Source organism: Varroa destructor, unplaced genomic scaffold (genome assembly GCF_002443255.2).
Source record: "Varroa destructor unplaced genomic scaffold, Vdes_3.0 BEIS01000003.1, whole genome shotgun sequence".
Lineage (NCBI taxonomy): Eukaryota > Metazoa > Arthropoda > Arachnida > Mesostigmata > Varroidae > Varroa > Varroa destructor.
The window spans coordinates 33,981,362-34,004,127 of record NW_019211456.1 but is presented as its reverse complement, the minus strand read 5'-3'; the positions used below and the strand labels follow the sequence as shown (position 1 = coordinate 34,004,127).

The following is a 22,766-nucleotide window of genomic DNA, read 5'->3' as shown; positions in this document are numbered from 1 at the left end:
CCGTTTTCTTGATTTTATGATAAGTGCGAAATGTATATACCTCAGTTTAAGGAACTGGTTAAGGTTAAGACAAAATACTATCCGTAAAGAACATCGTTTAAACCATTATTAGAGCCAGTAATGAATCATATTGCTAAAAACAGAACACAAATCCTTTTAGGCCGTTTTATTAATAACAAGTCCTTCTCAATGCCAAGCATTACACCAGACAAGTGATCAAGGGATCCTTTCTATATTGGTACATGTCCGCATTGAGCAAATTATATCGCTAAAGAAATTCACGCTATAATATGCAGGCAAACTGTAGATATATTGATTTGGGATATCCTAACCGCCAAAGATCCTCATCCGTTTGCAAGCTCAGCTGCAAGATCGTGCGAAAACGATGCTACGCAGATGTCGATTCAGGTTTAGGCACCTCTAGAAAGGCACCTCTAGAAGTATTCCAACAGTACTTTATTTCGACAGTTCTCCTTTTTTGTACATTAACTCAGTCAAATGGTGTAGCTTTGTTGTGTCGTAGTTACTAAGACATCTCGTTAATAAGCCACCAGATAAATGGGTCCACAGCCAGCTAATAGGCTGTGGACCCATTTATCATAAATAAAAATAATAAATAAAAATCACCTATACAAATTTCGGTTTTATTTTAATAATTTAACATTGGCCTTGTATTTCACAACCAGTTTGTGAACAGAGATAGTTCTCAACGTAACCAAACAGGCGACCCTATTTCCATGCTAAATAACCTTCAGAAAACAGAAACGCCCTAATGTAGGTAGAAAAAAGTTTTCCCGCTGAATCTTCTGTAACAAAAAGTATCACTGAGTACTTTCTGCTATTCTACGGTGCGATTGTTTCAAAAATAAGCGACATCGACCCCATTTTAACAAGCAGACATGCTCATAAATGTACCGAGATCTTTTGCAGGGATTCTAACTAAAAATAGGGTTCCCTGTGTGAGCGCTTAAAGCCTACAATGTCTGCACTATTACCGAACGATGTTCCTTATAGCGATGTAACTTATTTGCTTAACCGTAGAGCAGTGCCATCATGAAGAGGCGACAAAAAAAAGGTTTGCTACAATAGTGCTAGTCGATTGGAAGGCTTGACGGGAGTAGCTCGTAACGCTTATAAACCCGTTCTCTAAAGGCTTGCAAGTTTTGGCATGTCTATAATTCGATTTTGTTACACTGTCGTCTTGGGTCATGAAATTATATAATCTACAAATATTACGTTTGATAAAAGACGCTTTTTATGTTATGACCCAGAAAGAACAAAATATAGAGTCGTTTTAATCGCGCTGTTACTGCTAATTTTTTTCGCTCTATGAAAAACCTTCTTTCTGTATTGATTTAACGTAACGCTAATGATTCGAAATGTGAATTTCAGGTCATAGTTGTTTTCGCCATCTGCATCTACGTTTGTTTGCCCCGGTGCAAACCGGTGCAGCATTTCCAAACTATTATCTAAAAAACTATATGCAGAAGTAAAAATTCACGTCCTTAAATAATGTATAACTTTTCTGTTGGTCAGCAGTTATCTATCAGGGCCTTTAAAATAGCATCGGATTCTATAGAGAAATGTTTACGGTACGCATTGAGAAAATGTGGGTTAATAGTGATTGTAATAAAAAAAAGGAGAAAGGTCAAAAAAGCCTAGATTCTACAAGTAAATTAACAGCGTCTAACGATGTCTAAGATAGCTCGTGCTAACGACAGGTGAATCTATGTCTTGGCTTAGTACGGTCCCGATTCGTTATGTATGTATATATATATAAGATGAGCCGGAATTCTCCAGGAGTGTGTCGGCCTGAGCCGGTTTAACCGAGCGACTACCGTATCAACGAAAGAAACGAATTTATGCCGAAATTAGCAGAGGGCATAGCTTTGCGGAGGATCGGAAGGACTGTTTGGTAGTAGAAATCAGACTTTCAGTCGATTACCAATCGGAAATATTGCTACCAGTGTTTCCCTCGATAAATCGTGTCGTACGTCTGAACTGCGGCTTCTGTCTTCCCCGGTGCCGGAGACCTAGACACCATGTGACATATCAATAGTCTGCTGCCGTTTACATCGGACAGTATCGACAGGTACTAATGAGTATCTGCAAAGCAACTGACATTGTATTTAAGGATCTCGCTCATACTTAAAGAGACGCTCAAAACACTTCTGGATCAGATCAACTACGTAGTAGTTCAAGCCCTCGCTTCGTTTTTACCATACAAATGAACTTCGTTATCACCATTTACTAACCGAAATCAATCCGTTCCATTTTAATCGAGCTCTGCATTTTGTAATACTCGCGAACCGCTATCGAAGTCCAATATCTAACGTAAGTCCTCCATATAACGGCAAGAATAAACCGATTTTCGGTAACGCCAAGTTACAGGTTGTCTGCGAAAACTATCTAAACAAGAGCAATGACAATACTTTACCACATGCCCATTTCTACAGCTGGTGCTATCATTACTACTGCAACATTCATCAATACATCATCCCAGCGGATGCCGACTGTAACAAACTGCAAACAGATTTGTCTCTGGGACAAACCAGTCCACCTTTTCGATTTTTTATTATTATTACTATTACTTTTTTGCTGTTTTTTGGCCTATCTTTTGCGAACAATGTTGATGCCGGGTAACGGTCGACGTGACAGGACCTGTGCAATAGCAATGTCGATGATAGAATTCTGTTGGTACGACCATAAAGCGTTGCGCTTTTTGTTGCTAATATCTCTTCTACAACATTTCTACACGCGTCATCGAAAAGACACGACTCTCCACCAGTATCGCAGGTAGCGGTAGGGTTGTCATAGTTCTTTCCAAACAGACAACAGTGAAAGCTGATCCAGATATCGTTTCGTTCGATTTCTATATTCACATCAGCGGACGTATTTACATCCAACATGTTTACTGTATTACGCTGAAATTAACTGCTATCAACAGCAGTGATAACAGCATCAGCAAGCGTGGAGGCAGCATCAGTAGCGGCACAGCCGCTATCGGAGCTAACCATCGTGCACGCTACGAACTGCTGAAAAACATAACATGGTCGCATTGCCACCCTTTGCCAACTCCGCAAATCGGCTGATCAGACCCCCTAAAAAAGACCCCGTCGTCAGTGGACGCGACGAAAGCCTTGTGAAAGGCTGTAGCTCAACTGATATAGTTCGACTGCTAAAACCATTCTGACCCTTCAAAACGAATATCTGAGCATTTGCTCGTATTCAAGCTTGGTCTGCGTGCATGCATGTTATCTGTGACTTTATACGTCTATAAGCTATGGCCGTACATGTATAAGCTCATTAAAGTCGGGGGCGCGGCTAGTGCTGCGATGTTTTTCTAGCACCTTCATGTGCTTTCTCTAGGGATATATGGGGTATTGTACCGCTTTAGACTGCAATCAGTTCTAACAGGGAGACTTGGTGTAGCATGGTTCAACTAATCTGAGAGTTTATCGGGTATTGCTATCCCAAAGACGTCAGACGCGCGATAAAGCAAATTTCAGTCAGTATACATATAATCATGTGTACATGTGCTCCGTACAGCGCGTACAATGTGCGATGTTAAGCGAAGCGATACTAACATGCATGTGATACTCGAGAAAATCAAGCAGTTGATTAAAATAGGCATACGCATGAAGTCGTCCATTCATCATGCACGTATAAATTTCAGTTGAATGTCCATCCGAATCACAGATGCAAACGATGCACGGAATCACCAGGGGATGCCGGTTTATCACGAACTGGAAACCTTTGTTTCACATGAACAGTTTTTTCGGGGATTAGCGCGTACGGCGATATCGTACAGCGTAGTATAGGTACGCAGCATCCTCCAAGAATTGTTCGCGCTATCTTCTACAAAGGTTTCAACTAATTTGGGATTTGGGTCCGAGCCTTAGGTCTTTACACAACTGCACACAAAATCGTTAGTGTAATAGCTATTCAAACACCTTTATGCCTAGCCTATTGGCCATTTATAAAAAAAAACAATCATTCTGTTGAACATTATTACGTGACAAATCTAGATCATTTATGTTCCGTTCTAACATGACACTGTGACCCGCTAGTACACATCTATTATTATTATTATTATTATTATATTAGTTTATTAGAGTTATTGAAGGAGAAATTCAATGGGTGCACAGTTTACTTCAGGGACGCTACGCCACAACCTTTTGTTCATTAGGCATAATTCTGTCCTGCCGGGTTTTTGCGCAAAGCCTGTCAAGCTAGACGTCCTACAGTTGGACAGCTAAAGAATGTATCTGACGTCAAATGTTGATAATGAAATCTGATTTATTCGACAAATTGATGTCACCTATCGCTGCTCGAAGTAGGTGTATTAACTCGTATGTATATGAAGACGGGCGAACGTGCTTAGGTACGTATGGGTCCAACCCACCGATTCAGGCCATCTAAACTCAGCTGCTGACTTGATGTCACGTCATATCATCTCTACCATAACATAAACGTCATATTTTTAGTTGTTTAGATTATCGAACATGAAATGTTGGATATCCTTGTTGATGTCGCGTTTTATACATCAGCTTTGCCCATGTAATTAAGTTGAGCAACACTTCCGAATCACAGTTACTTACGGTACAATGTAGCACCGACGGTACCATCTACGATAACAGCGTGCATTTCTTAAGATTCTATCTTTCTCGAATTTCTGAGTTTAGCGGAAAAGCTCCTATATCAACCTCTGAGTGCTCGATTATTAATTATAATAATCTATTAAATACCCTTTTGTATATCCAGCTAGATACGTCTCGTCCATATGAACACCATTTAGTATCACACTCGACGTACCACACCAAATGAAAATACGCGCGAAAGCCACCTATTTCAATTAAACTTGAGCAGCCTTGATCCTTTCTCAGTTAAAACGTGTGCCAGCCGTCAGTTCTATTGCAGCCACTGTTTCAAACAATAGGGCCTTTCCTTACACTCTGTAATATTAGATAAAGTGGCTAAGCAAAATTCCCCCATTTATCATCACATCATTAGTTTCTTGCTGGGGCGGTAACGAGGATGGTATCTTTGAGCACTCTATCATTAAGCAGTTTTGCAGAAGTCCTGTGTGCGAATTCGGACAGAAAACGTTCACTCAAATCCTTCTTACTCATTCAAGGTGAAGAATTCGTGTGCAGGTTATAAATCTGTCAACGTCTGAAGATCTGACATTTAACGTCGTAGACGCCTCGAACAATACGAGACCCACCTAAGTTTGAATTGATACGAACGAACACACGAGAATTAGGGCAATAACCCGAAACATCAGATCGTGTACATTGCTCTGAGATGTCCTATATGGAAAAAAAAGCGCGATGCGAGCGAAAGAGTACATGTGGACGTTACGCAGCTGCGAGGCTGAGCGGGCGCATCTCATGGTCTTTGTAGCAACGGCCAAAGGGACTTCAGAGTCGGAACCTATGAAACATTTTAGGCTGACAGTCGGCCGATGACGAGTAGGTATTTTCAGCAGCAATGCTTGAGGAAAACGTTCCGCCAAATCAAACAGTTTCTTAGGAAGATATATATATATTATGTTTGCTTGGTAACAGTGATTGTACATAAGAGTTTGTCAAGGTCTCTCTATATATATATATATATATATATATATATATATAATAGTCGCAACTGTTGAATCCAAATGGATCTTCCTATATATATATATATATATATATATATAAACCAAGCGTAATGAAGAACGCAAAATTACATGACAAAGATACTTTTTCTACTGCTCTATATAAGCATTTCTTGCCGTTATTTTTTCTTAGTCATCTCATAGCTTGTATTGGGTAAGAGACGTAAGAACGTAGGAGAAAATTTTTTTTTTTAATACAGATTATTTGTTTACTTTGTAATTTCTTTGTCGTTTATGAAAAATTGCTTCTTCTACGATTCAAGCAACGAGCATGGATTGAACTGGAATAAGTTTTTAATTCCTGTATCTATCTTGCACGTCAACGGTTAATGCTATTTTTTGTCAAAACTATACTCGTCCATGAAGGTATACCTCACAAAAGATTTAGCTGTACAAAGAGGACACTGTGCAGGATTTGTTCTGCGCCGACTGGACCGTTTATGAATACCGTAAAAAAAAAGTTAAGAATTACAAAGGCATACCTGTTTAGCCTTATTACTTTGGCGCAGAATGCGAAAAATTGTAAAACCGCAATTATTCCCTGGAAAGCATAGTTTACCGTATTAGTCTCGCTTATGCGTAAAGGCGGCCTAGCACCTATAACAGTGTCCTTCAAAAATGTGCTTACTGGTATGAACTGCAATGAATTTACCTACCGTTTTTCACTCTCTATGATCCAAAACGTTCACCTGATCAAAAATGTTTAAATAATCTCTCAGAGCATAGTTAGCAAGACATTAGGTGGCGGCCAGGCACGTAAAGGGTGTGCGGCAAAAAGGCAACGTCAAAGGTCACATTGAGTAAGTCAACTTAGGTCAATTAATTTAATAAGCGTTTCTGGAGATTTTCACCGTATTATTCACAATTGCCCTCCGGAGGCTATTTTACGTGTGTTCACACTGGGCGTCACTGTGCTAATTGTCTGCCGGTTAGCCTAACACTATGTACAGTTTAGTCACATCTTTAGTATCCTATTACCTTATACATACATATAAGAGCGGGGATTTTTATGTATAGAACTTTTTTAATTTACGAGCAAATTTTTGTCAAACAAAACTTCACTGATTTCTCATCTTCCCTTACTAAATTCCATTAAACATCTAGAATGAAAAAAAAAGTCTCCATCTACTTGACAGCAGTAGTGCAGCTTATTTATGGAACATCAATAAGTTTTTTTTTGTTGCTCTAATATCATACACAGGAAGAAGTAGGAGGTCGCTGTTCTTCAGCTGATTAGCTTGAGCTTCATATTAAGCAGTCGATCAAAAATTCTTGTTGCCCATAAGCTCGAAACTCTTCAAGCTAGCGTGACACAATCCGCATGTCTACGGGCGATCATAGAAGAACGTTTTACTATCGTTATGTCGGCTTTCAAGATATGATTAGTAGGTGCAATGGGGTAGACATTCATTTTAACTATATATATAGTTAGCCTATGGTTAATTCTATCCAAACATGTGCAAAAAATAGCCTTTTCGGACACGTTCAGGACGCCGAAAATCAGATATTAATTTATCGTATTGTCAAAATTCTCTCGGTAGAGAAGCGCTTGTTCGTTTTCTACTGCTTCACAGTATGAATTCAATATGATATGTCCTATCTAGAATTGTTTCACTGTTTACCTAATTGACCTTGAATAAGATAACTATTGTATATTGCCTTTTGTGTTGTTGGTGTAATTATCAATATATATCGAAAAAAAAAAAAAGCTTTATCATCAGAGTTAATCATCATAATCATACGTATCATTTTGTACATTATTCCGAGTATTGGAGGTACTGTTATCCGTTGAACGTACAGGCTTTAGCGATAACTGTTAGCCGACTGAGACATACCAGCATGCATTTTAAACCGTTTCTCTACTAACCCAGATCTAACTTAATTCTACGTTCAAAGATCTTGGCTCGGTCTCCTGTTCACTTGAAGCCACTTGATCAATGTCCTTCTGCCAATCTAACCATCGAAACTTCTGTTACTCTAAATACACGTATAAGCTGTCGTCGCCCTTTAAATCCTTATTGGCGCGTGTGTGTATGAGCGCTAGACGTGTTCTAGACGCGCTAGACGTAAAAATGGTATCATCTTGTATCTAAAAAGGGCGAAAAATACGTTAAGACACACCGGTATTCACCAAAAATGCATTTGTCGCTAGGGCACCAAGGCACAGAATATCTTTTGTTTTCTTAAAGCGACGCTTCCGCTTCCCAAAGCGTGACCAGCTAGGAGGATCTAACCATAACATTCAAAGGTTCTTATAATCTCTGTCCAGTCTTCACTTGAGGCATTTTCAACTTTTAGATATTTCCTTTCAAACAAGCTGACATCGGCAAACCATAACTCCCGTGCCATAACCGTCATTACAACTGTCTCACAATTACTGCACTTTTTGTTGTTTCTGTACTAGAAAACTAATTGAACACATCAAGCGGCGAAAGTGACGATAAAGGGTTAGTCGAGTTCGAGGATACGGCTGTGTGCTGGCCGCCCCCCCCGGGGCCGCTATGTGTTGCGGATTGACTGCCTGGAGCGCCTTGTGATTGAGGAGTTTGCGAGCTTGAATGGCCACCATGTTGTTGTTGTCGTTGTTGTTGTTGTTGCTGCTGCTGCTGCTGCTGCTGTTGTTGTTGTTGTGGTTGTTGGGCTCCCGAAACATCAGAGGGGTTTCTTATGTCGAAGAGGGGTGCTGGCGAGGAGGGATGACCTTGTTGTTGCTGCTGCGGCTGATGATGGAGACCATGTAGCGGCGGACTCATCGATATGGAAAGCGAAGGACCACCCATGCACGACGACAGAGGTGCCAGCTGAGCTAGGGGGCCCTCCTGGAGTGCTTGGCCTCCCCATTGTCCTAAAGGCGAAAGCGAAGCCGACAAGGGAGACATACATCCCGACCCATCGTGAGGGGATATGGCTGCCGAAAGCGTGAGATCGTCCTATAGTGCATGAAAATAACAGACGAAAAGATAACAGAATCGGCTAGCCGTCAACTCATTTTTTTTCTCGTTAGAATTTAGAGTATCGCTTCAAAAGATTTCAATCGAGTGTCTATGTGTAACTATGTGTATGCAAAGTATGCGTGCTCTGTCTATAATACATTAATTTTTACACTACGATTATCTAAAACCGCAGTGCTTACTTGATACTGCAGATGTGGCATCGTCTGTGTCTGCTGCTGATAGATATCGTAATCATAAGCACTCGCCGTATGCGGAGTCATGGAGGCCATTGGCGATATTGAGGCCATTGAAGTCATCGGTGCCATCGAGCTCATTGGCGGGCTAAACGAGTGTTGCCCAAAATGAGTCCACGATGCTGTGTCGTGGAACGAATTCGCTGACGAAAATGCTGGAAGGGAGGGTCCACAAAGACCACATGGAGACGCTGCAGTCGCCGACTGGTACAAATTCTGTTGATCGGAGCTCACACCATGATTCCCATGTGAAGGTGACACTGAGCCACAACTCGACGTTGGAGGCGCCACCTGCAAATAACGATAAGTTCTATAAAATTCAGGAAAACACTTTTGTTCGTTCGAAATTGCTCCTTGCAACTTGGGGCTTGCCTCTATACCCTTCTAATTTACACGCTCAACGAACTAATCCACTGACGTTATGACGCCTGAAGCATCTAATTTAAAACGCCTGCAATATTCAATTATTATGGGGCAGTTAAAGGAACAATAATTTTGCCTATGCTAATAAGTTCAGACCGGTTCTACTACAGCAAAACAGACTCAAAAAGCCTTATTTGTCAGTGTTATTTTGTTTACTAGGTATTTAAGTACGTATGTTATTATATTATTATACGTTAAATGGGATACGCGCTGTTGAGGGTTGCTGTGCCGTTACTGAAGTCGCATTCGTTGGAGGAGATGCTGGGGATGGCGTCGTTAGCGTCGACAGAGGTGCCAATGAAGTACAAGACGCCAGCGGTGAAGGAGCCGGCGGTAGGGCACACGCTACCTGCAGTCGAGAAACGCCTGAAATCAGAGGATGCCAGTGATTTACTTTCAGTATTCTACTTGAAACGTATCGGCAACACCATTCGTTCATAATTGGTGATGATTACAGACGAAGTTAGGATACACTTTGTTAATAACGTATTTGTAATTTAATAGTTTTTGTTAGTCAGAATATGAAAAAAAAAGTCGTTTGGTTTGTTTCCACCAACAGAACGTTGGAAATAGTATCAATACGAGAATTTGCAACGGTAGCTAGGCGCTACAATTAACGTTGAAAAATATCAATTTGGTCCATATTTGTGTGGTTAGTTAGTTGACCTAGCTCGAAAGATCGCGGGTTTAAAAAAAAATGACGAAATACAAACCGCCTCTGCGAATCTGGGTTAGAGTTCATTGAAAACTGTCACGGTGGTCCACACGTATCCACTACTTACTTACACCGAACCTACGTGGGAAGGCTGAGATACGAACTTCTGCACTGTGAAACCATTGTTTATTAATAATTCTGACGACATGTTTACTTAGAGAGGGAACGCGTTAATAATAGCTAGAATGCGGTCCTGTTTTGGCAGCAGTTTGTCCTCATTGTGAACATCGGAAGATGGTATGTTCAAAAATATTTTTCGTAATCAAGTAGTATATAATATTCTTCAACGTAACGAACAGGGGTTTTCAATGCTGCGATGAGGATTCGATTAAAATAAACGAGCTCAAGATTGTACATTTTTTGTATCCCTAATGCAACCGTGACCCAACGAGCGTAATGGCGTTTTTGGTCGCTGTCTGACCCTCCTGTTCCTTCCCTCTGTCCCGCTTCTGAATGAAAGACAGCGCGAATAAGGGCATATCGTGAAACCTAATTCGGCTACATATTTATTACGCTAACTCAGCCTTATTTCATGTTAAAGTCGCTTTTACTTCACAAACCTAGGCACGGGTGTGAACCTCGCCTTGGAGCAAAAATAATTCATTTTTTTCAAAGCATTTTTATTCGGATTATCAGAAATAACAATTCAAGCGGAAGTAAGGAACAAATGAATAAGGTAAAAAAAAAAAAACATCTAAAGCTCTATTGCGTTCTGGGAGAAGGAAGAGCAGGCTTACAATGAAAATTTGATTATAGCATCGAGTGCAAGTTTTCATGGAAATGTTCGCATATGAACTTGACAAAGTTTTAAGTTGACTAAGATGAAGTGATTTGTTGTGAGAATTTGCAAATGCATTTGGGTTTTGAAATCGGTACAGGTTATAAACATAGAATTAATGTTTTATACGGAATGCCTGCCTATAAATTAGACTGTTTAATACAAGGTACAACGAAACCAACCTGTAGTCATTTGGAGAAAATTATTTTTTCGGGGGGGTTCTCTTTTACGCCACTTTGCTCGCCGGTTTTGAAACCAGACTTGCACCCGCGACTCACTCAAATTTAATCTGAAAATCCAAAGGCAAAAACAACCAATGTTATCGTATAACGACCGATCATAAAACAAAGGCAACGAGGTAAGTTGACATCGTTGACAAATAGACTATTTAACTGCTCTAAATACATTCGATCCATTTGACGGATTGGCGACGAAAGCACAATTCACAAGACGTTGTCGTGTACCCAATATCTACCGGATGCATCTAATCTAACTTAACGCTAACTTGGCAAATAGAGAGCCGTTTTTACGCGCTGAAATGGTCAAACCAGGGCTATGCTTCTCTCCTGCATTTCGTCACAATAAGGCGTATTTGGCGAACGAAAGATTTAAGCCGGAAGCAACAATCGCAATTGATTACCCCACTACAGCGTTCGTCGTCGTCGCATAGGGGATACGTACCAGTAAAAAGGATGTATGTTTTTAATTTTAACAGAATTTAAATAATGAATAATTGGGCATACCTTAGGGCAAGGTCTTCTCTAGCGAAAACATCCGGATACGGCGCTCTTTGAAACGCGCGCTCGAGCTCCTCAAGTTGGAAGGACGTAAATGTTGTCCTAAACGCGCAACGGACAAGTGAATGAAGATTAGATTGGTAAGTTGTTCGGGGCGAAAAAGCTATGAGAAAATTAACTTTCAGTTACACATTACTTTGTTCTAAACTCTACACTATAGCGAACTTGCTATTTAATCCAAGGTTTTTTCTGCTATCACTAGGTATTAAAATACATTTTTTTTTATAATTTTGCTTCTTGACAGCTGCTAGAGGCATGGACTACCTAATACTAGAATGCGAAAGCTACTAGTTTGTGACAGTAATTTAATAATTATTTTGTTTTTAAATGAATCGCAGCGCATCGGTTATAAAGTTTTCTGCTACTTTTCATTTCTGAGACGAAACAATAGCCGTCAAATGCTAATTAAAGCCTCAATGAGCGGCAAGTTTCGTTATTCGGGAGTACCCCAGACATTTTTAAGGAACCTCCCGCGAAGCTATGACAAAACAAATAGAATAGATAAGGTAATCTGAAATATCACCGTTTCGAATTTTTTATTTTAGTTTCAGCCCTTAACAAGAACATTATAGGTGGTCATCTTATTATTTACCTGGTCTTCTTCTTTTTGACTTCGTTGTTGCTGGTGTTAGTATTATTATTATTATTTTGGGCCGCGCTGTGAGCTGAGTGTTTTTCTTTTTTTACCATAGGACCAGCGGTCGGATTTCCTACACCGCTGGTCTGAGTAGTTGGAGCTGAGTCTTCTTTTTTTATCAAATGATGTACGGTTACCTGATAGAGGGTCAGTAAGTAAAAGCAGAGTTTGGGCCAAGACACTATATAACGAAGAGCACACGATAATTACTTAGTGAATGCTAATTACCGTGTTAAAAGGATGTTACAGTAGGACGCATTAATTATATTTACCCGGATATGCTATTCCGTATTTGAATTGAATTATATCGCTCTTTAGTACCCCGTAAAAGCAATATTGTTATGCCCGAGTTTGAGCCTGCAGTAGTCATAAGACATAATTGTACTACATTCTATCTGTTGCACCCCTTGACCATATTTCACAAGCCTAGACGAAATCACAAAGATCCACATGTGGCCTTCATAGGTCAGGACACTATATTCAAACAGCAGAGTAAAGTGAATGGAAAACGTGAGAATATCTATTCAGACACACCTGCGTATGCAGGGGACTCATCGGGGCCGGAGCTTCCTGCAGGTGTAAATAATTTGAGGGGTCTGTTCCGCATTCTATAGGTGGCAAACTGAACATGACCTGTGAACTCAAGAAATATCGCATCAGCAAATAAATTACAGGTCATAATGATCAGAGACTCCAACAACTAGAGATCAGCTTGACATGGACAATGAGGAAGCTAACAACAGTGTTTTAGTTGAAGAATATCGGTAACCCAGCAAGGGGTGCTCGCTATCCACGACTGCATGGGTACGCATACATCTCGAACGATTTTATTTAGATCAATTTACCTGAACAGAATGGTATTTGTCGGTGGACGAATCGTGATATTTGATGTCCTCGAGGGTTTCGGGTCCCCCGCTGCATCCTTCGACCCCTGTAGATACGTATTCTTGACCTGATTGTGGATCTGCCAACAGAACAAGTTTATCATACATGAATATGCAGATACTTAGTTAACGGGAAGCACTGATAACTAATAGGAAAAAGACAACTATATTTCTGGCCATTTTCAGTTCCTAAAAAACTTTCCTACGTCTTGACGTACTGATGAAAGCCAGTAAATAAAAGGTGCCCATGAACCATTAAACAATGGATGATAGATACGAAGACATCTCGACAGATATACTGATATTGCGAGGAGTGCAAATCAGCGTGTTGTAAATATATGCGTAATTTCGCCATTTAAGTATGGCCCTGGCATAAACTTATCGATATATTTTTTACGCGAACTTATAGATGAAACACATCCTGTGGTGCGGGCCACAAATGCATTTAGAGAAGTAGAGTCATCCCCCGTTAAACTGAAACCGATGTTAAATTTTTATTAAGATAGGTGCTTTATAAAAAAGAAACGTTACTGATTCAGCAGAACAAAAAGAACTAGACCTTCTCTAATGTCTCCATCTTCGACTGATGGAGTTAGTTCATCGTCTAATTCGTCCGGATAACATCCAATCGCATTTAGTATAGCTAGGCTTAACTGGTCCATACAAGGTACATCGTGAAATTTTGCTTGCTCAGATGGTACTGAGCTTGCAATCAGTTCATGCGGCAAACTTTTACGCTCAAATTGTTCGAACATTTGTGATGTTCCATATCTTTGGCCCTTGCCATAGACCGAATCTACTTCTTTCACACCTTCAACATGAATGGTATTGCTATCATTTTGATCAGCGTCGTTAACTTTACGTAGACAGTTTACTTCGTCATTGATATTGTCATCCAAAAGGACAACAGGAGAGCTTAACACGTCGAGTATCGTCAGGCTGTTCGATCGACGGTGATCTACTTGCCCACTGATGATGTCGTCTGTCACGCCCGCTGTATCTAAACATTCGTCCGTTCTCTTCGGATATACACTGTCGAAAGTACAATTGTGGGCATTTTCAATTCGATTAGAAATTCCAGTATCCCTCACAAAAATTTCATCGTACTCGTTTTCAGCTTCTTCAAAGGTAAGTGTCTTGAAGAACAACATCTCTTCGTGCTCGCGCGGAACCATGTTTAGGCGCATAGTGTCCTTCGTAAATTAGGCCCCCTATCCGGAGCGATGTGAGGATCGTAGCGGTGCATCAAAACGTATATGAAGTGTAGCTTGGTTTTGTTTTTCAGTAACTGTTTATACGTGGGTCTCGAGAGTGATTTTGGTTTCCTGTATCCACAAGTAACACATGCATTGTACGCAATTGACGGAATTCATAGCAAATACAGTTAATTAATCAATGTCTTTCATCCCACTAAGGAGCCGCATGGTGTCGTTTCAGTCGAAACTTTATCCAGACACCAGCGACAAAGCCTGCGTGGCATGGTCACCAATCTGACGTAAAAGATAGACACAACAGCCGAAGTGCTCTCGTTCACGGCGTTCGCAGAGGTGGACTGTGGACAAATGCGATTTACATCGAATCACCATGTTCTGCAAACGACCCGTTTCGTCAAGGCTTCTCGTCATGACGAGAACGCAGTAATTCAGAGACGGAGCGCGACTTAAACTAAATCATATTACCAGGGTTATACATTTTTTTTTTTGTTTCGAAATGTGTATACGTGTAAACATGTTTCAGCATTGAAACGATGACCCAATAGGAGTGGCTCAGTATCTAATGATCCGGTAGAACGGTACATTTCGAGTGACGTGCAGTCTTAAGAAGACCAGTGATGCATTTTGAGATTGATAACGGCATGATGTATTTACAGATAAACGAATCAGATCTGTTACGTTTCTCTGATTTAACCTATCGCGCGCAGAACTCATAAGCGACATGTTATGAGGGAGATCGCTTACGAGTTCGATAGCATAAAAGAGAGAGCGTCGAATTAACATGTGGCCATCGGTTGAACGTGACAAGTGTAGAGAACGCCTGAGTAAATTTCGCTAGAGAGTCCACCATCCAGGGTTTCGGCGAAACCCATTACGATATGCTGTGACTAGCGTTTGTTTAAGGCTAGTTAAGGACGGAATAGTGCACTATAGGTGCACATGCTATAATCCGTGATGCCATAACAGTAAATTGTGCCGAATTGTTGATTATGTTTTAGCATCAAAAACCGATCGAATGGGATATTCACCACAGGTCTCACTGCACAAACGTCTTTGTTTTTGTCGCATGTTTCATTTATTAACACTCGCCTATTTTAATAACCGCCACGATCCACGATTCCATTCTTTTTGGCATCTTTGTCAGCGGAGACTCGTATTACTATGGTAGCCAAGAGTTCAGGTTCTACGACAAAAACAAGTTTGCTTAAACACTAATATTAACATAGATAACATAATATCTCGACTCGTGTTGAATTTAATCTGTGTAGCAATTACGTATATTGAGGTAACGGGTTAAACGCTGTCCTCATTAAAGGTTTTGGGTGGTTGAATGTTTCTGTTCTCTGCCGTTTTTTGCTATTAAAAATAAAAAAAATATTAACAATGCTAAAATCGTTAGAATACAAAAGGCCCCAAAATCTAAGGACATCATGCGTGATATGTTGTACAACTTGGTGTAGGAAGTTGGAAGTGAACAAACAAAGCAAGGGCAGGTAGAGTTCGATGTTCCGCGCAGTATTCAGGCCAGTAATCCTCTGCGAGCCGTATACCTCGCAGCCTATTTTTCTTTGCTACAGCCAAAATCTCTGGACACCTGACTCGGAAACAGTCAGTTATCTCGTGAATGCAGAACGCGTACGTATTGAAAATATTTTCGAAGAGGAACCACTATGATCAAACGTAGGATTGTTGATTTGAGAGCGTTACAAAAGCCTAGCAAAGATATGGCCAAAATTCAGTAAAATGGAAACATAGTAGCTGTAACCAGAGATCCTCACTGCGCATTTACAAAGCGTGTGTACATCGAGAGAGAGCCAAGATTTTTGGGCTGAACTGCTGCAGTATAGCTACGGGAGCGAGGACAATTCGCTCGTTAAAATCTTGTACGCGATGAAGGATCTGTTGCCGAACGCACCGTAAGCCATTAATTTAGAAATACAGCGAGGAAATTCTTAATTCGAAAATTAGTCCCATGGCGTCAAAAATGTAGAAATTACACTTTAAATGTTACTTCTCGTGCATCATATTCAACAAAGATTGCTCCCATCGTTTTTTTTCAAATTTCGCGCAGAAATATTGTCCTAGATCTCAACGTGAGGTCAGCAGTGCGTTTTGAAACATCAGACTTGTATGGCAGCGGACTAAATAACGGTATTATCTAAATTGCAGAAGGTTATAGATTCGTCGTATGGTTCGCACTATGATTGACAATGAAAGAACTATGCTAGTAAAAAAAAAGTTTGCAAGTTAAAACTTGTTGTACCGCAATCTTTGTCGAACGATTCAATATATAATGAAATTAGTTCCACATTTTATTTTAGGACAGTATTGATTTCTGCTGGGTAAACAGCCAGTAAATTCAATGATACATACGTACTAAACTACACCGCAGTCTGTTAAGAACTAAGCAGATACAATAACGCATAAACACGAAGTGAGAATAGACGCACTGATTTTTAGATTGGCCTGGACGATCTGCGTGTGAGTTGTACCGATTCATTTTTGAAATCCACAAGCGTACATCGTATAGAGATGCGATCATCTTTAGCTCACACTTGACAATTCCGGTTAACTATTGTGCGGGATCTGCAGGGCAAAAGGCGTAAGTAACTTGTAAGCTCTTTGTTGGTACCGCGGTTCGAACTGTTAGATGGCCAAATGCAACACTGAGAATACTTTATCTGCTTCACTTAGACCGTTTAGACGTCATTTAGTGCTAATGTAGCACAATATCACAATAGCAGAACAAAACGAAACGTGTCCACTTTCGGACTCGAACCGCGTATCCTTGACTTTTGCTGTCACATCGCACTATCATGAGCACTGGTACGTCACTCAAAAAGTCTAATAAGCATTGAGGCAGACGGTTGCGCGCAGAAGCGGCCTTAAGCAAGGCCTCACGCTTTCCGTAATGGCTTGTAAGTTAATTGTAAGTTTACTTTACGAAGTGGACCAAGTCATTATTCTTGATAAAGGCAATTTAGCTGGGAAAGCCTATCTAGGCTAATACAATGTTTACGCTGGCAGCCTTAGATACGACTGACTTTGCAAAACGTTGATCTGGAACGCGGTGACTCAAACTCTTTCTGTATGCTAACAAGGGCCACCATATCGACATGGGCTAGCCTATACTGAACAACTAATTACTAGAAAATTAATCCATCAGAGAGATACATAACATTTCATAACGTTATTTATTATTAATAACTGTCTACTATTTCTCAAACTTGCCGTCCACATTCGCGTCATCCATTCGAATCCCCGAGCGAATTTAGCAAAACAAATAATATAAACCTTCTTCGTATCATCAGAAGATAACGGAAAAGAATTGACACCTCAAGCCAGATATATGAGCATGAAGACGCATATTAGGATATATTTACAAAGTACAAGCTTCAAATTCAATCTGTCAAGCTAAATAGAGACGGAAAAGCTGTCACAGGACCGATGAGATGATTTCATCGGAAATGGGCAAGAGGCGGTCGGACATTGCCAATGCTTTTCGACCTGAATGTATAATTAATATAAGGTATTATATTATTATTATTATTATTATTTACAAACCGTACGAATTAAACGTACTGCTGTGTGCTATAAGTAGGTCTTTATTAAAATTCTTGCCAGATTTGCAAGTTGGAGGGGGGAATTGGGGAACAAGGAAGGAAGAAAGAAGATAGCCATTTTGTTTTTTCGTCAATGAGGTTGTAGGTAGCAAATATTTTTCTCATCACGGGTGTCTCAAGACCTCATCGAGGGGGCCAAATGGTCTATACACGCCCCGCTCTGCAGAAGGCGGGACTTATAAGCGCCGCCCATCGCCCGCTAAACGTCGGAGGGAACAGTCTGTAGGCCCCAATGCTAGTGATGTCAACCCCTCGGAAATAGACAGACATTAGATCGTACCAGGGCTTCCCTTCCTCGTTTAATGGATGCGTGCATCAGAAAAATATTGTCCTGGCTTTTACCTGAATATCGATAAAAAAAATATACTTCATTCAACTTCACATGCTTATGTTAGACATGTCAGGATCACCGCAAAGGAACTAAAAAAGAAGAGTTGCATTAACCTATCGCCTTTTTTTTTTTTTTTTTACTAGGACAATTAATATTGAGAAAGAGGATAATAAGTAGCTGCTAAGAAATGCCGCCGCCCTTAGATGCCGTCTTTTAATTATTGAGCTATCTGAGAATCTTTTTCAAAGAGGCTGCTACGTAACATAGGTTTTTGAAAGATTTCGCTCAAATAATTTCTAAACTAGCGTGGCAATAAACCAGCGAGCGCACACCGCCGTGTATATCATACCTATATAAATTTTTATAGATAGCGTATTACACACGTTTACGCTATCGGTGAACACGGATGCCGAGTACGAATATGTCGATTTGTAAAACATCTTAGAGCCTAGTAGTCCTACCAGATGTCAATCGATTATAGTAATTAAACCTATCCGTATAGACCTTTCTCTTAGGCGCACTGCTAATAAATCGGAACGTGGTGAGTCGCACTTCACTGATGATAAAGAAACAGTCATTATGTGTTATACATGTAATAGCTATGTGACAGCAAGGAAATATATTTTCAGGGTGCCTTCACCATTTAGCAGGTCCTTGTGAAAGAAACTTGCAATACAGATGGGATAACGCACTCAAAACCATAGGCAAGGAAGCACAGCAAAGACAAAAATCTAAAGATAACCTCTATCCTATGCTTTGAAAAACGTTCTTAAGGCCAGTAATAAAGACGATGATAGGTATATGAGACCGTTACCACATATATTCATCACAATTCAACAATAGCACAGTCCGTTACACACGTCCATAGGCTTCAAGAAACGAGTTGTCCGGTGGCTTGATAGTAAGTCTCCAATAGTGACGACGCCCAACAGTATGCTAGAATAAATCTAGGTAAAGGGAACTAGTCAAAAAGGAATAAAATCAGGCAATGTTATGAATAATGGAACACTGCCCCATAAAAACACAATAGTCCATTCACATATGTGGGAACACGAGTCCTGTTTTTATGTGCCGCAGTACAACGATTTAATTATGACGTATCTGGTGACCTGGTAAACGTGTAGTAATAGGTGTCTCTTGTTAGAGCGTTCCCCATCATCATCATCATCATCATTGTCATGGCAGCCGATGAAAATATTAAGTAAATAATACCCCAAGATACTGAGGGTGCTGCTGATATGGTCGGAATACGGAACGTTATAACGGGGGGTGGGGTGGGGTGGGGGGTGGGGGTATTATGCAGTGCGATGCGTTTTGCTTTAAGGATACGAGCTTGCCTGCGTTGCGAATATACACCGTATGCGTGAGTGTTTCTGATCTGCTACTTTTCGGAACACGTTACGTGGTGTTGTTGCGGTTGCTGCTGCTATTTAGCGTGTTAAGTACGATAAGTAGACTAAAGTGTCTCTAATAAGGTGGCCATCTCTAATAGGAATTAACAAGGCTAAATGAATTTAATTTAGTCTCATTAAGCTCAATCGAATACTATCTAGATAGCGGGCGTAGCGGCGGCACCACTACCAGCAGCAAACACGATGATCACTGACACCTCTGCCATTGAACGAATAGCTCTCTGTACTCACCCAGCATCGCAGTCTGCGCGCCACTGTGGCCTGGTCTCGGAGCTCCGTCACACGCTGTGTATGTCGAACTAATGTAGTATTACTAGAGCAACGATTGTCTATACAATGTACAACTGTTCCGTACGCTCAGTATGATCGCTCCAACGGCACTGAGGAGGTGTCCGCCGAAGCAAACGCCCGGCCCGGCAACAAGCAGGCGGGCTTCTCTCAACCCGAAATGTGTTCCCCCACGACCAGTGAGCAGCAGCGGCTGCAGAACTCCGCCGAGGACGGAGAGTTCTCTGTAGCTGGGTGTTTTGCCTGCGTAGAGAAATAGTGGTAGGCTAATCATGCCAGCACATGATATAGACATAGTATATATATATAGTAGATGATGCTTATACGTTGGTAGACGCATCATGCATGGAAATCAGTACGAACTGCCAGTGGTGTGTACTCATCTGAGGGTACGGCGCATGCGCCGGCGGCCGTTCGCGCGCGCTAAGTACAGTACCTTGGCTTTGACCGAAAACGCGGACTCTGTCGCGAAGTAACACTCCACTGGCAGGACATTCTAAATACGTTGATTTGAATCTCGTTCGTGGTTCCCGTGATGTTGCAGTGGTAATGATTTGCCTAGGAAGGCTAGATACTCGTGAAGTGGTTTAGATTTGAAGTCGGGCATAGATGCGTTTCGCCTTGTGCTGGTTGGAGCCAGCCGTTTGAAGCAATGCCTGTTCAAGGCGGTACAGAACCTAAAATTCGAAACATTCATTCATAGGCTATGATACTCTCATCACATATATACTCGCTGCGAAACGTAGCTATTTTTCGACGCAATGTGCGATCGCGTAATATTTGCAGTATAATAACCGGTATCGCACGTGGTGCTAATGATTGGCTCGCGGTCTTTGGCGTGCGGCTGGTTGAAGTTAAAGCGTGTCTTGGATCTCTGCCATGACGGTTAACTAGAATATGGAAGTTTGATCCTACATTGTAGTAAAGTTTAAGTGATGAGCTGTGCTTACAAGATACGTAGAATCAACGATAAGAACTTTGACCCAGACCACGGTTTTCGATTCGTTGACCGGGCATTGCACAAAACAGTTCGCCACACACTTAAATTAACTGTTTGAATTAATTTAGCCACAACTAAGTGACGAATAGTACCATCAGTAGTTCTATTCCCATATGGATATTTTATAAATGCGCGCTCTAGTAAACTGTGTTATTAAATAGGCAGTAATGAACCTCAAATCACTTACTACCGGCACGAAGTGTGTCGTTGACATCATACGGCCAATGTAGTGAAGTCTGTAATTACAGTTCAATGCTTCATAGTTCCACCACCATATTAACTGCAAAAACGGTAATGAAAATAGAAGTTTCATTAATATCGTATAAACGTAGAGCAAACATATGCGTTTAATATTTACATTTCAATGATAAAAAGTCTATATAAATTGCTTCACGTACGACTATAGCCAGTCTGTTGTGCATAGAAATCACTTGCGATGAAGCTTATCGTACTTTGATAAAGATAAAGCATTTTTCACCAATTGGGACGCTGATAATAAAGAAAAAACTAATTTAGGCTTAAAACATCCTTCCTAAAGTCAGAATCGAAGCCTACTGTTTCGTCTCCAAATCCTCTACTTTAGCCACTGTTTATGACCCTTTGCGATCTTGATTCCTGTCTGTTTGTGACAGACCGATGAAACTCTCCTTAGTTGGAGTTCGATTGAGGTATTCATCTTCATGGGGTTTAAAAAATTGAATTTTCGTTTTGATTTTTTTCTAGTTTCATCCTAAACGGATCTCGTACCTTGAAAGGAACCTCAGATTTTTGTAACAGTTCATGCGGAATGTCTGCTATTGCCAACGATCAGGCATCCCATATCTTCGTAGAAAGAGCTGACCTTTAATTGTTTCGAGTACAATGAATCACCCGATGCTGAAACATTAGGTATTACGATAGAGTTGTGTAGGAAAAGGTTACAGGATAACTACTAAGCCTACTTTAGTCTTTCACTGCTCTTCATTACGAAGTCCAGACTTACGATCAGTTTCAATATAAAATATTATATGTCACATTTCTTTTTGTCGGTTGTTAGGCCTTGCTGGATTTATGTGAGCTTATGTTGAGCAAGCCGCAGTATGCCATAATGACTATTTGTTAATGTTGACCCTCAAGCGAATTATGACCGCACGGTTACGATACCATGAATAGACATTTCGAGATGTTTGTCAATTACTCAGACCACAATGCCTTAGTCATAGCCTATATTGCCCTCCTTTAATTCTGATCAATATTTATTCAGAAGAATTAGCAAATGGCACAAGTAGCAGATGTCGCACCTCCAAGATACCTAAGAGGCGAAATAAAATTCAAGAGTCTGCACTCTGTACATGCGTTGCTTATTTGATTCTTAAGTGAAAAAATAGAAGTATTTGTTGTAGAAAGCCTATCCTAAAAATAATGTTAAATACTGAGAAGTATCGAATTATTAATACTATTAAAAAAATATAAATATTCAAGTTACAGAAAAAACTGACCGGTGAGCCTTATAATAAGTTGACTGTCTGCCGCTCCAACGGACGAAACCACATTTTTCCAAAAGCATCAATAAATATCAACAAAAGTAAAATGAACAAAAAAAACTTACAAACACCAAGCGACATTTTTTATTTTGCAATATAAATTAAGTATTTTAAGTAAAAATCCTCGGGGAGTACAAATGTGTGACGCTTATCCAGCGTTCATAACCAAATAACTAAATCTAATCCCTAAAAATACACAGACCTCCATAGTGTTACTGTAAACCCATGGGTCCTATATGCATTCTGGAGCATAATACTCATACGGTTAGTTTAACGACATAGTAAGCCATATATATAT

The 22,766-nt window shown here is 40.4% G+C and overlaps 1 protein-coding gene across 4 annotated transcripts; it reads right to left on the bottom strand.

Annotated features, from left to right (window-relative positions):
* Positions 1–6,780: 6,780 nt before the first annotated feature.
* LOC111248126 (uncharacterized) lies at positions 6,781–20,134 on the bottom strand. 4 transcript variants are annotated; one of them, XM_022799927.2, is made up of 9 exons: positions 19,889–20,134; positions 13,039–13,157; positions 12,728–12,826; positions 12,149–12,330; positions 11,503–11,598; positions 10,942–11,048; positions 9,478–9,632; positions 8,790–9,134; positions 6,781–8,586 (listed from the first exon to the last, which is right to left on the bottom strand). In XM_022799927.2, the coding sequence occupies exons 1-9, from the start codon at positions 19,893–19,895 to the stop codon at positions 8,065–8,067; spliced, it is 1,632 nt and encodes a 543-aa protein (XP_022655662.1). In that variant the 5' UTR covers positions 19,896–20,134; the 3' UTR covers positions 6,781–8,064. The 4 variants fall into 4 exon arrangements, with proteins under 4 accessions (XP_022655662.1, XP_086840010.1, XP_086840008.1 ...); XM_086983884.1 differs by lacking the exon at positions 19,889–20,134 and adding an exon at positions 19,060–19,392; XM_086983882.1 differs by lacking the exon at positions 19,889–20,134 and adding an exon at positions 13,637–14,569.
* Positions 20,135–22,766: the final 2,632 nt, after the last annotated feature.

Bases quoted from the DNA above. Each gene is read 5' to 3' on its own strand.
- LOC111248126 (XM_086983882.1), bottom strand. From the start codon at position 14,264: ATGCGCCTAAACATGGTTCCGCGCGAGCACGAAGAGATGTTGTTCTTC. The intron at 13,158-13,636 runs GTCTAGTTCTTT...TTCTGTTGGCAG, and splicing joins AGATGGAGACATTAGAGAAG to ATCCACAATCAGGTCAAGAA. The intron at 11,599-12,148 runs GTAAATAATAAG...TTGCGCGTTTAG, and splicing joins GTCAAAAAGAAGAAGACCAG to GACAACATTTACGTCCTTCC.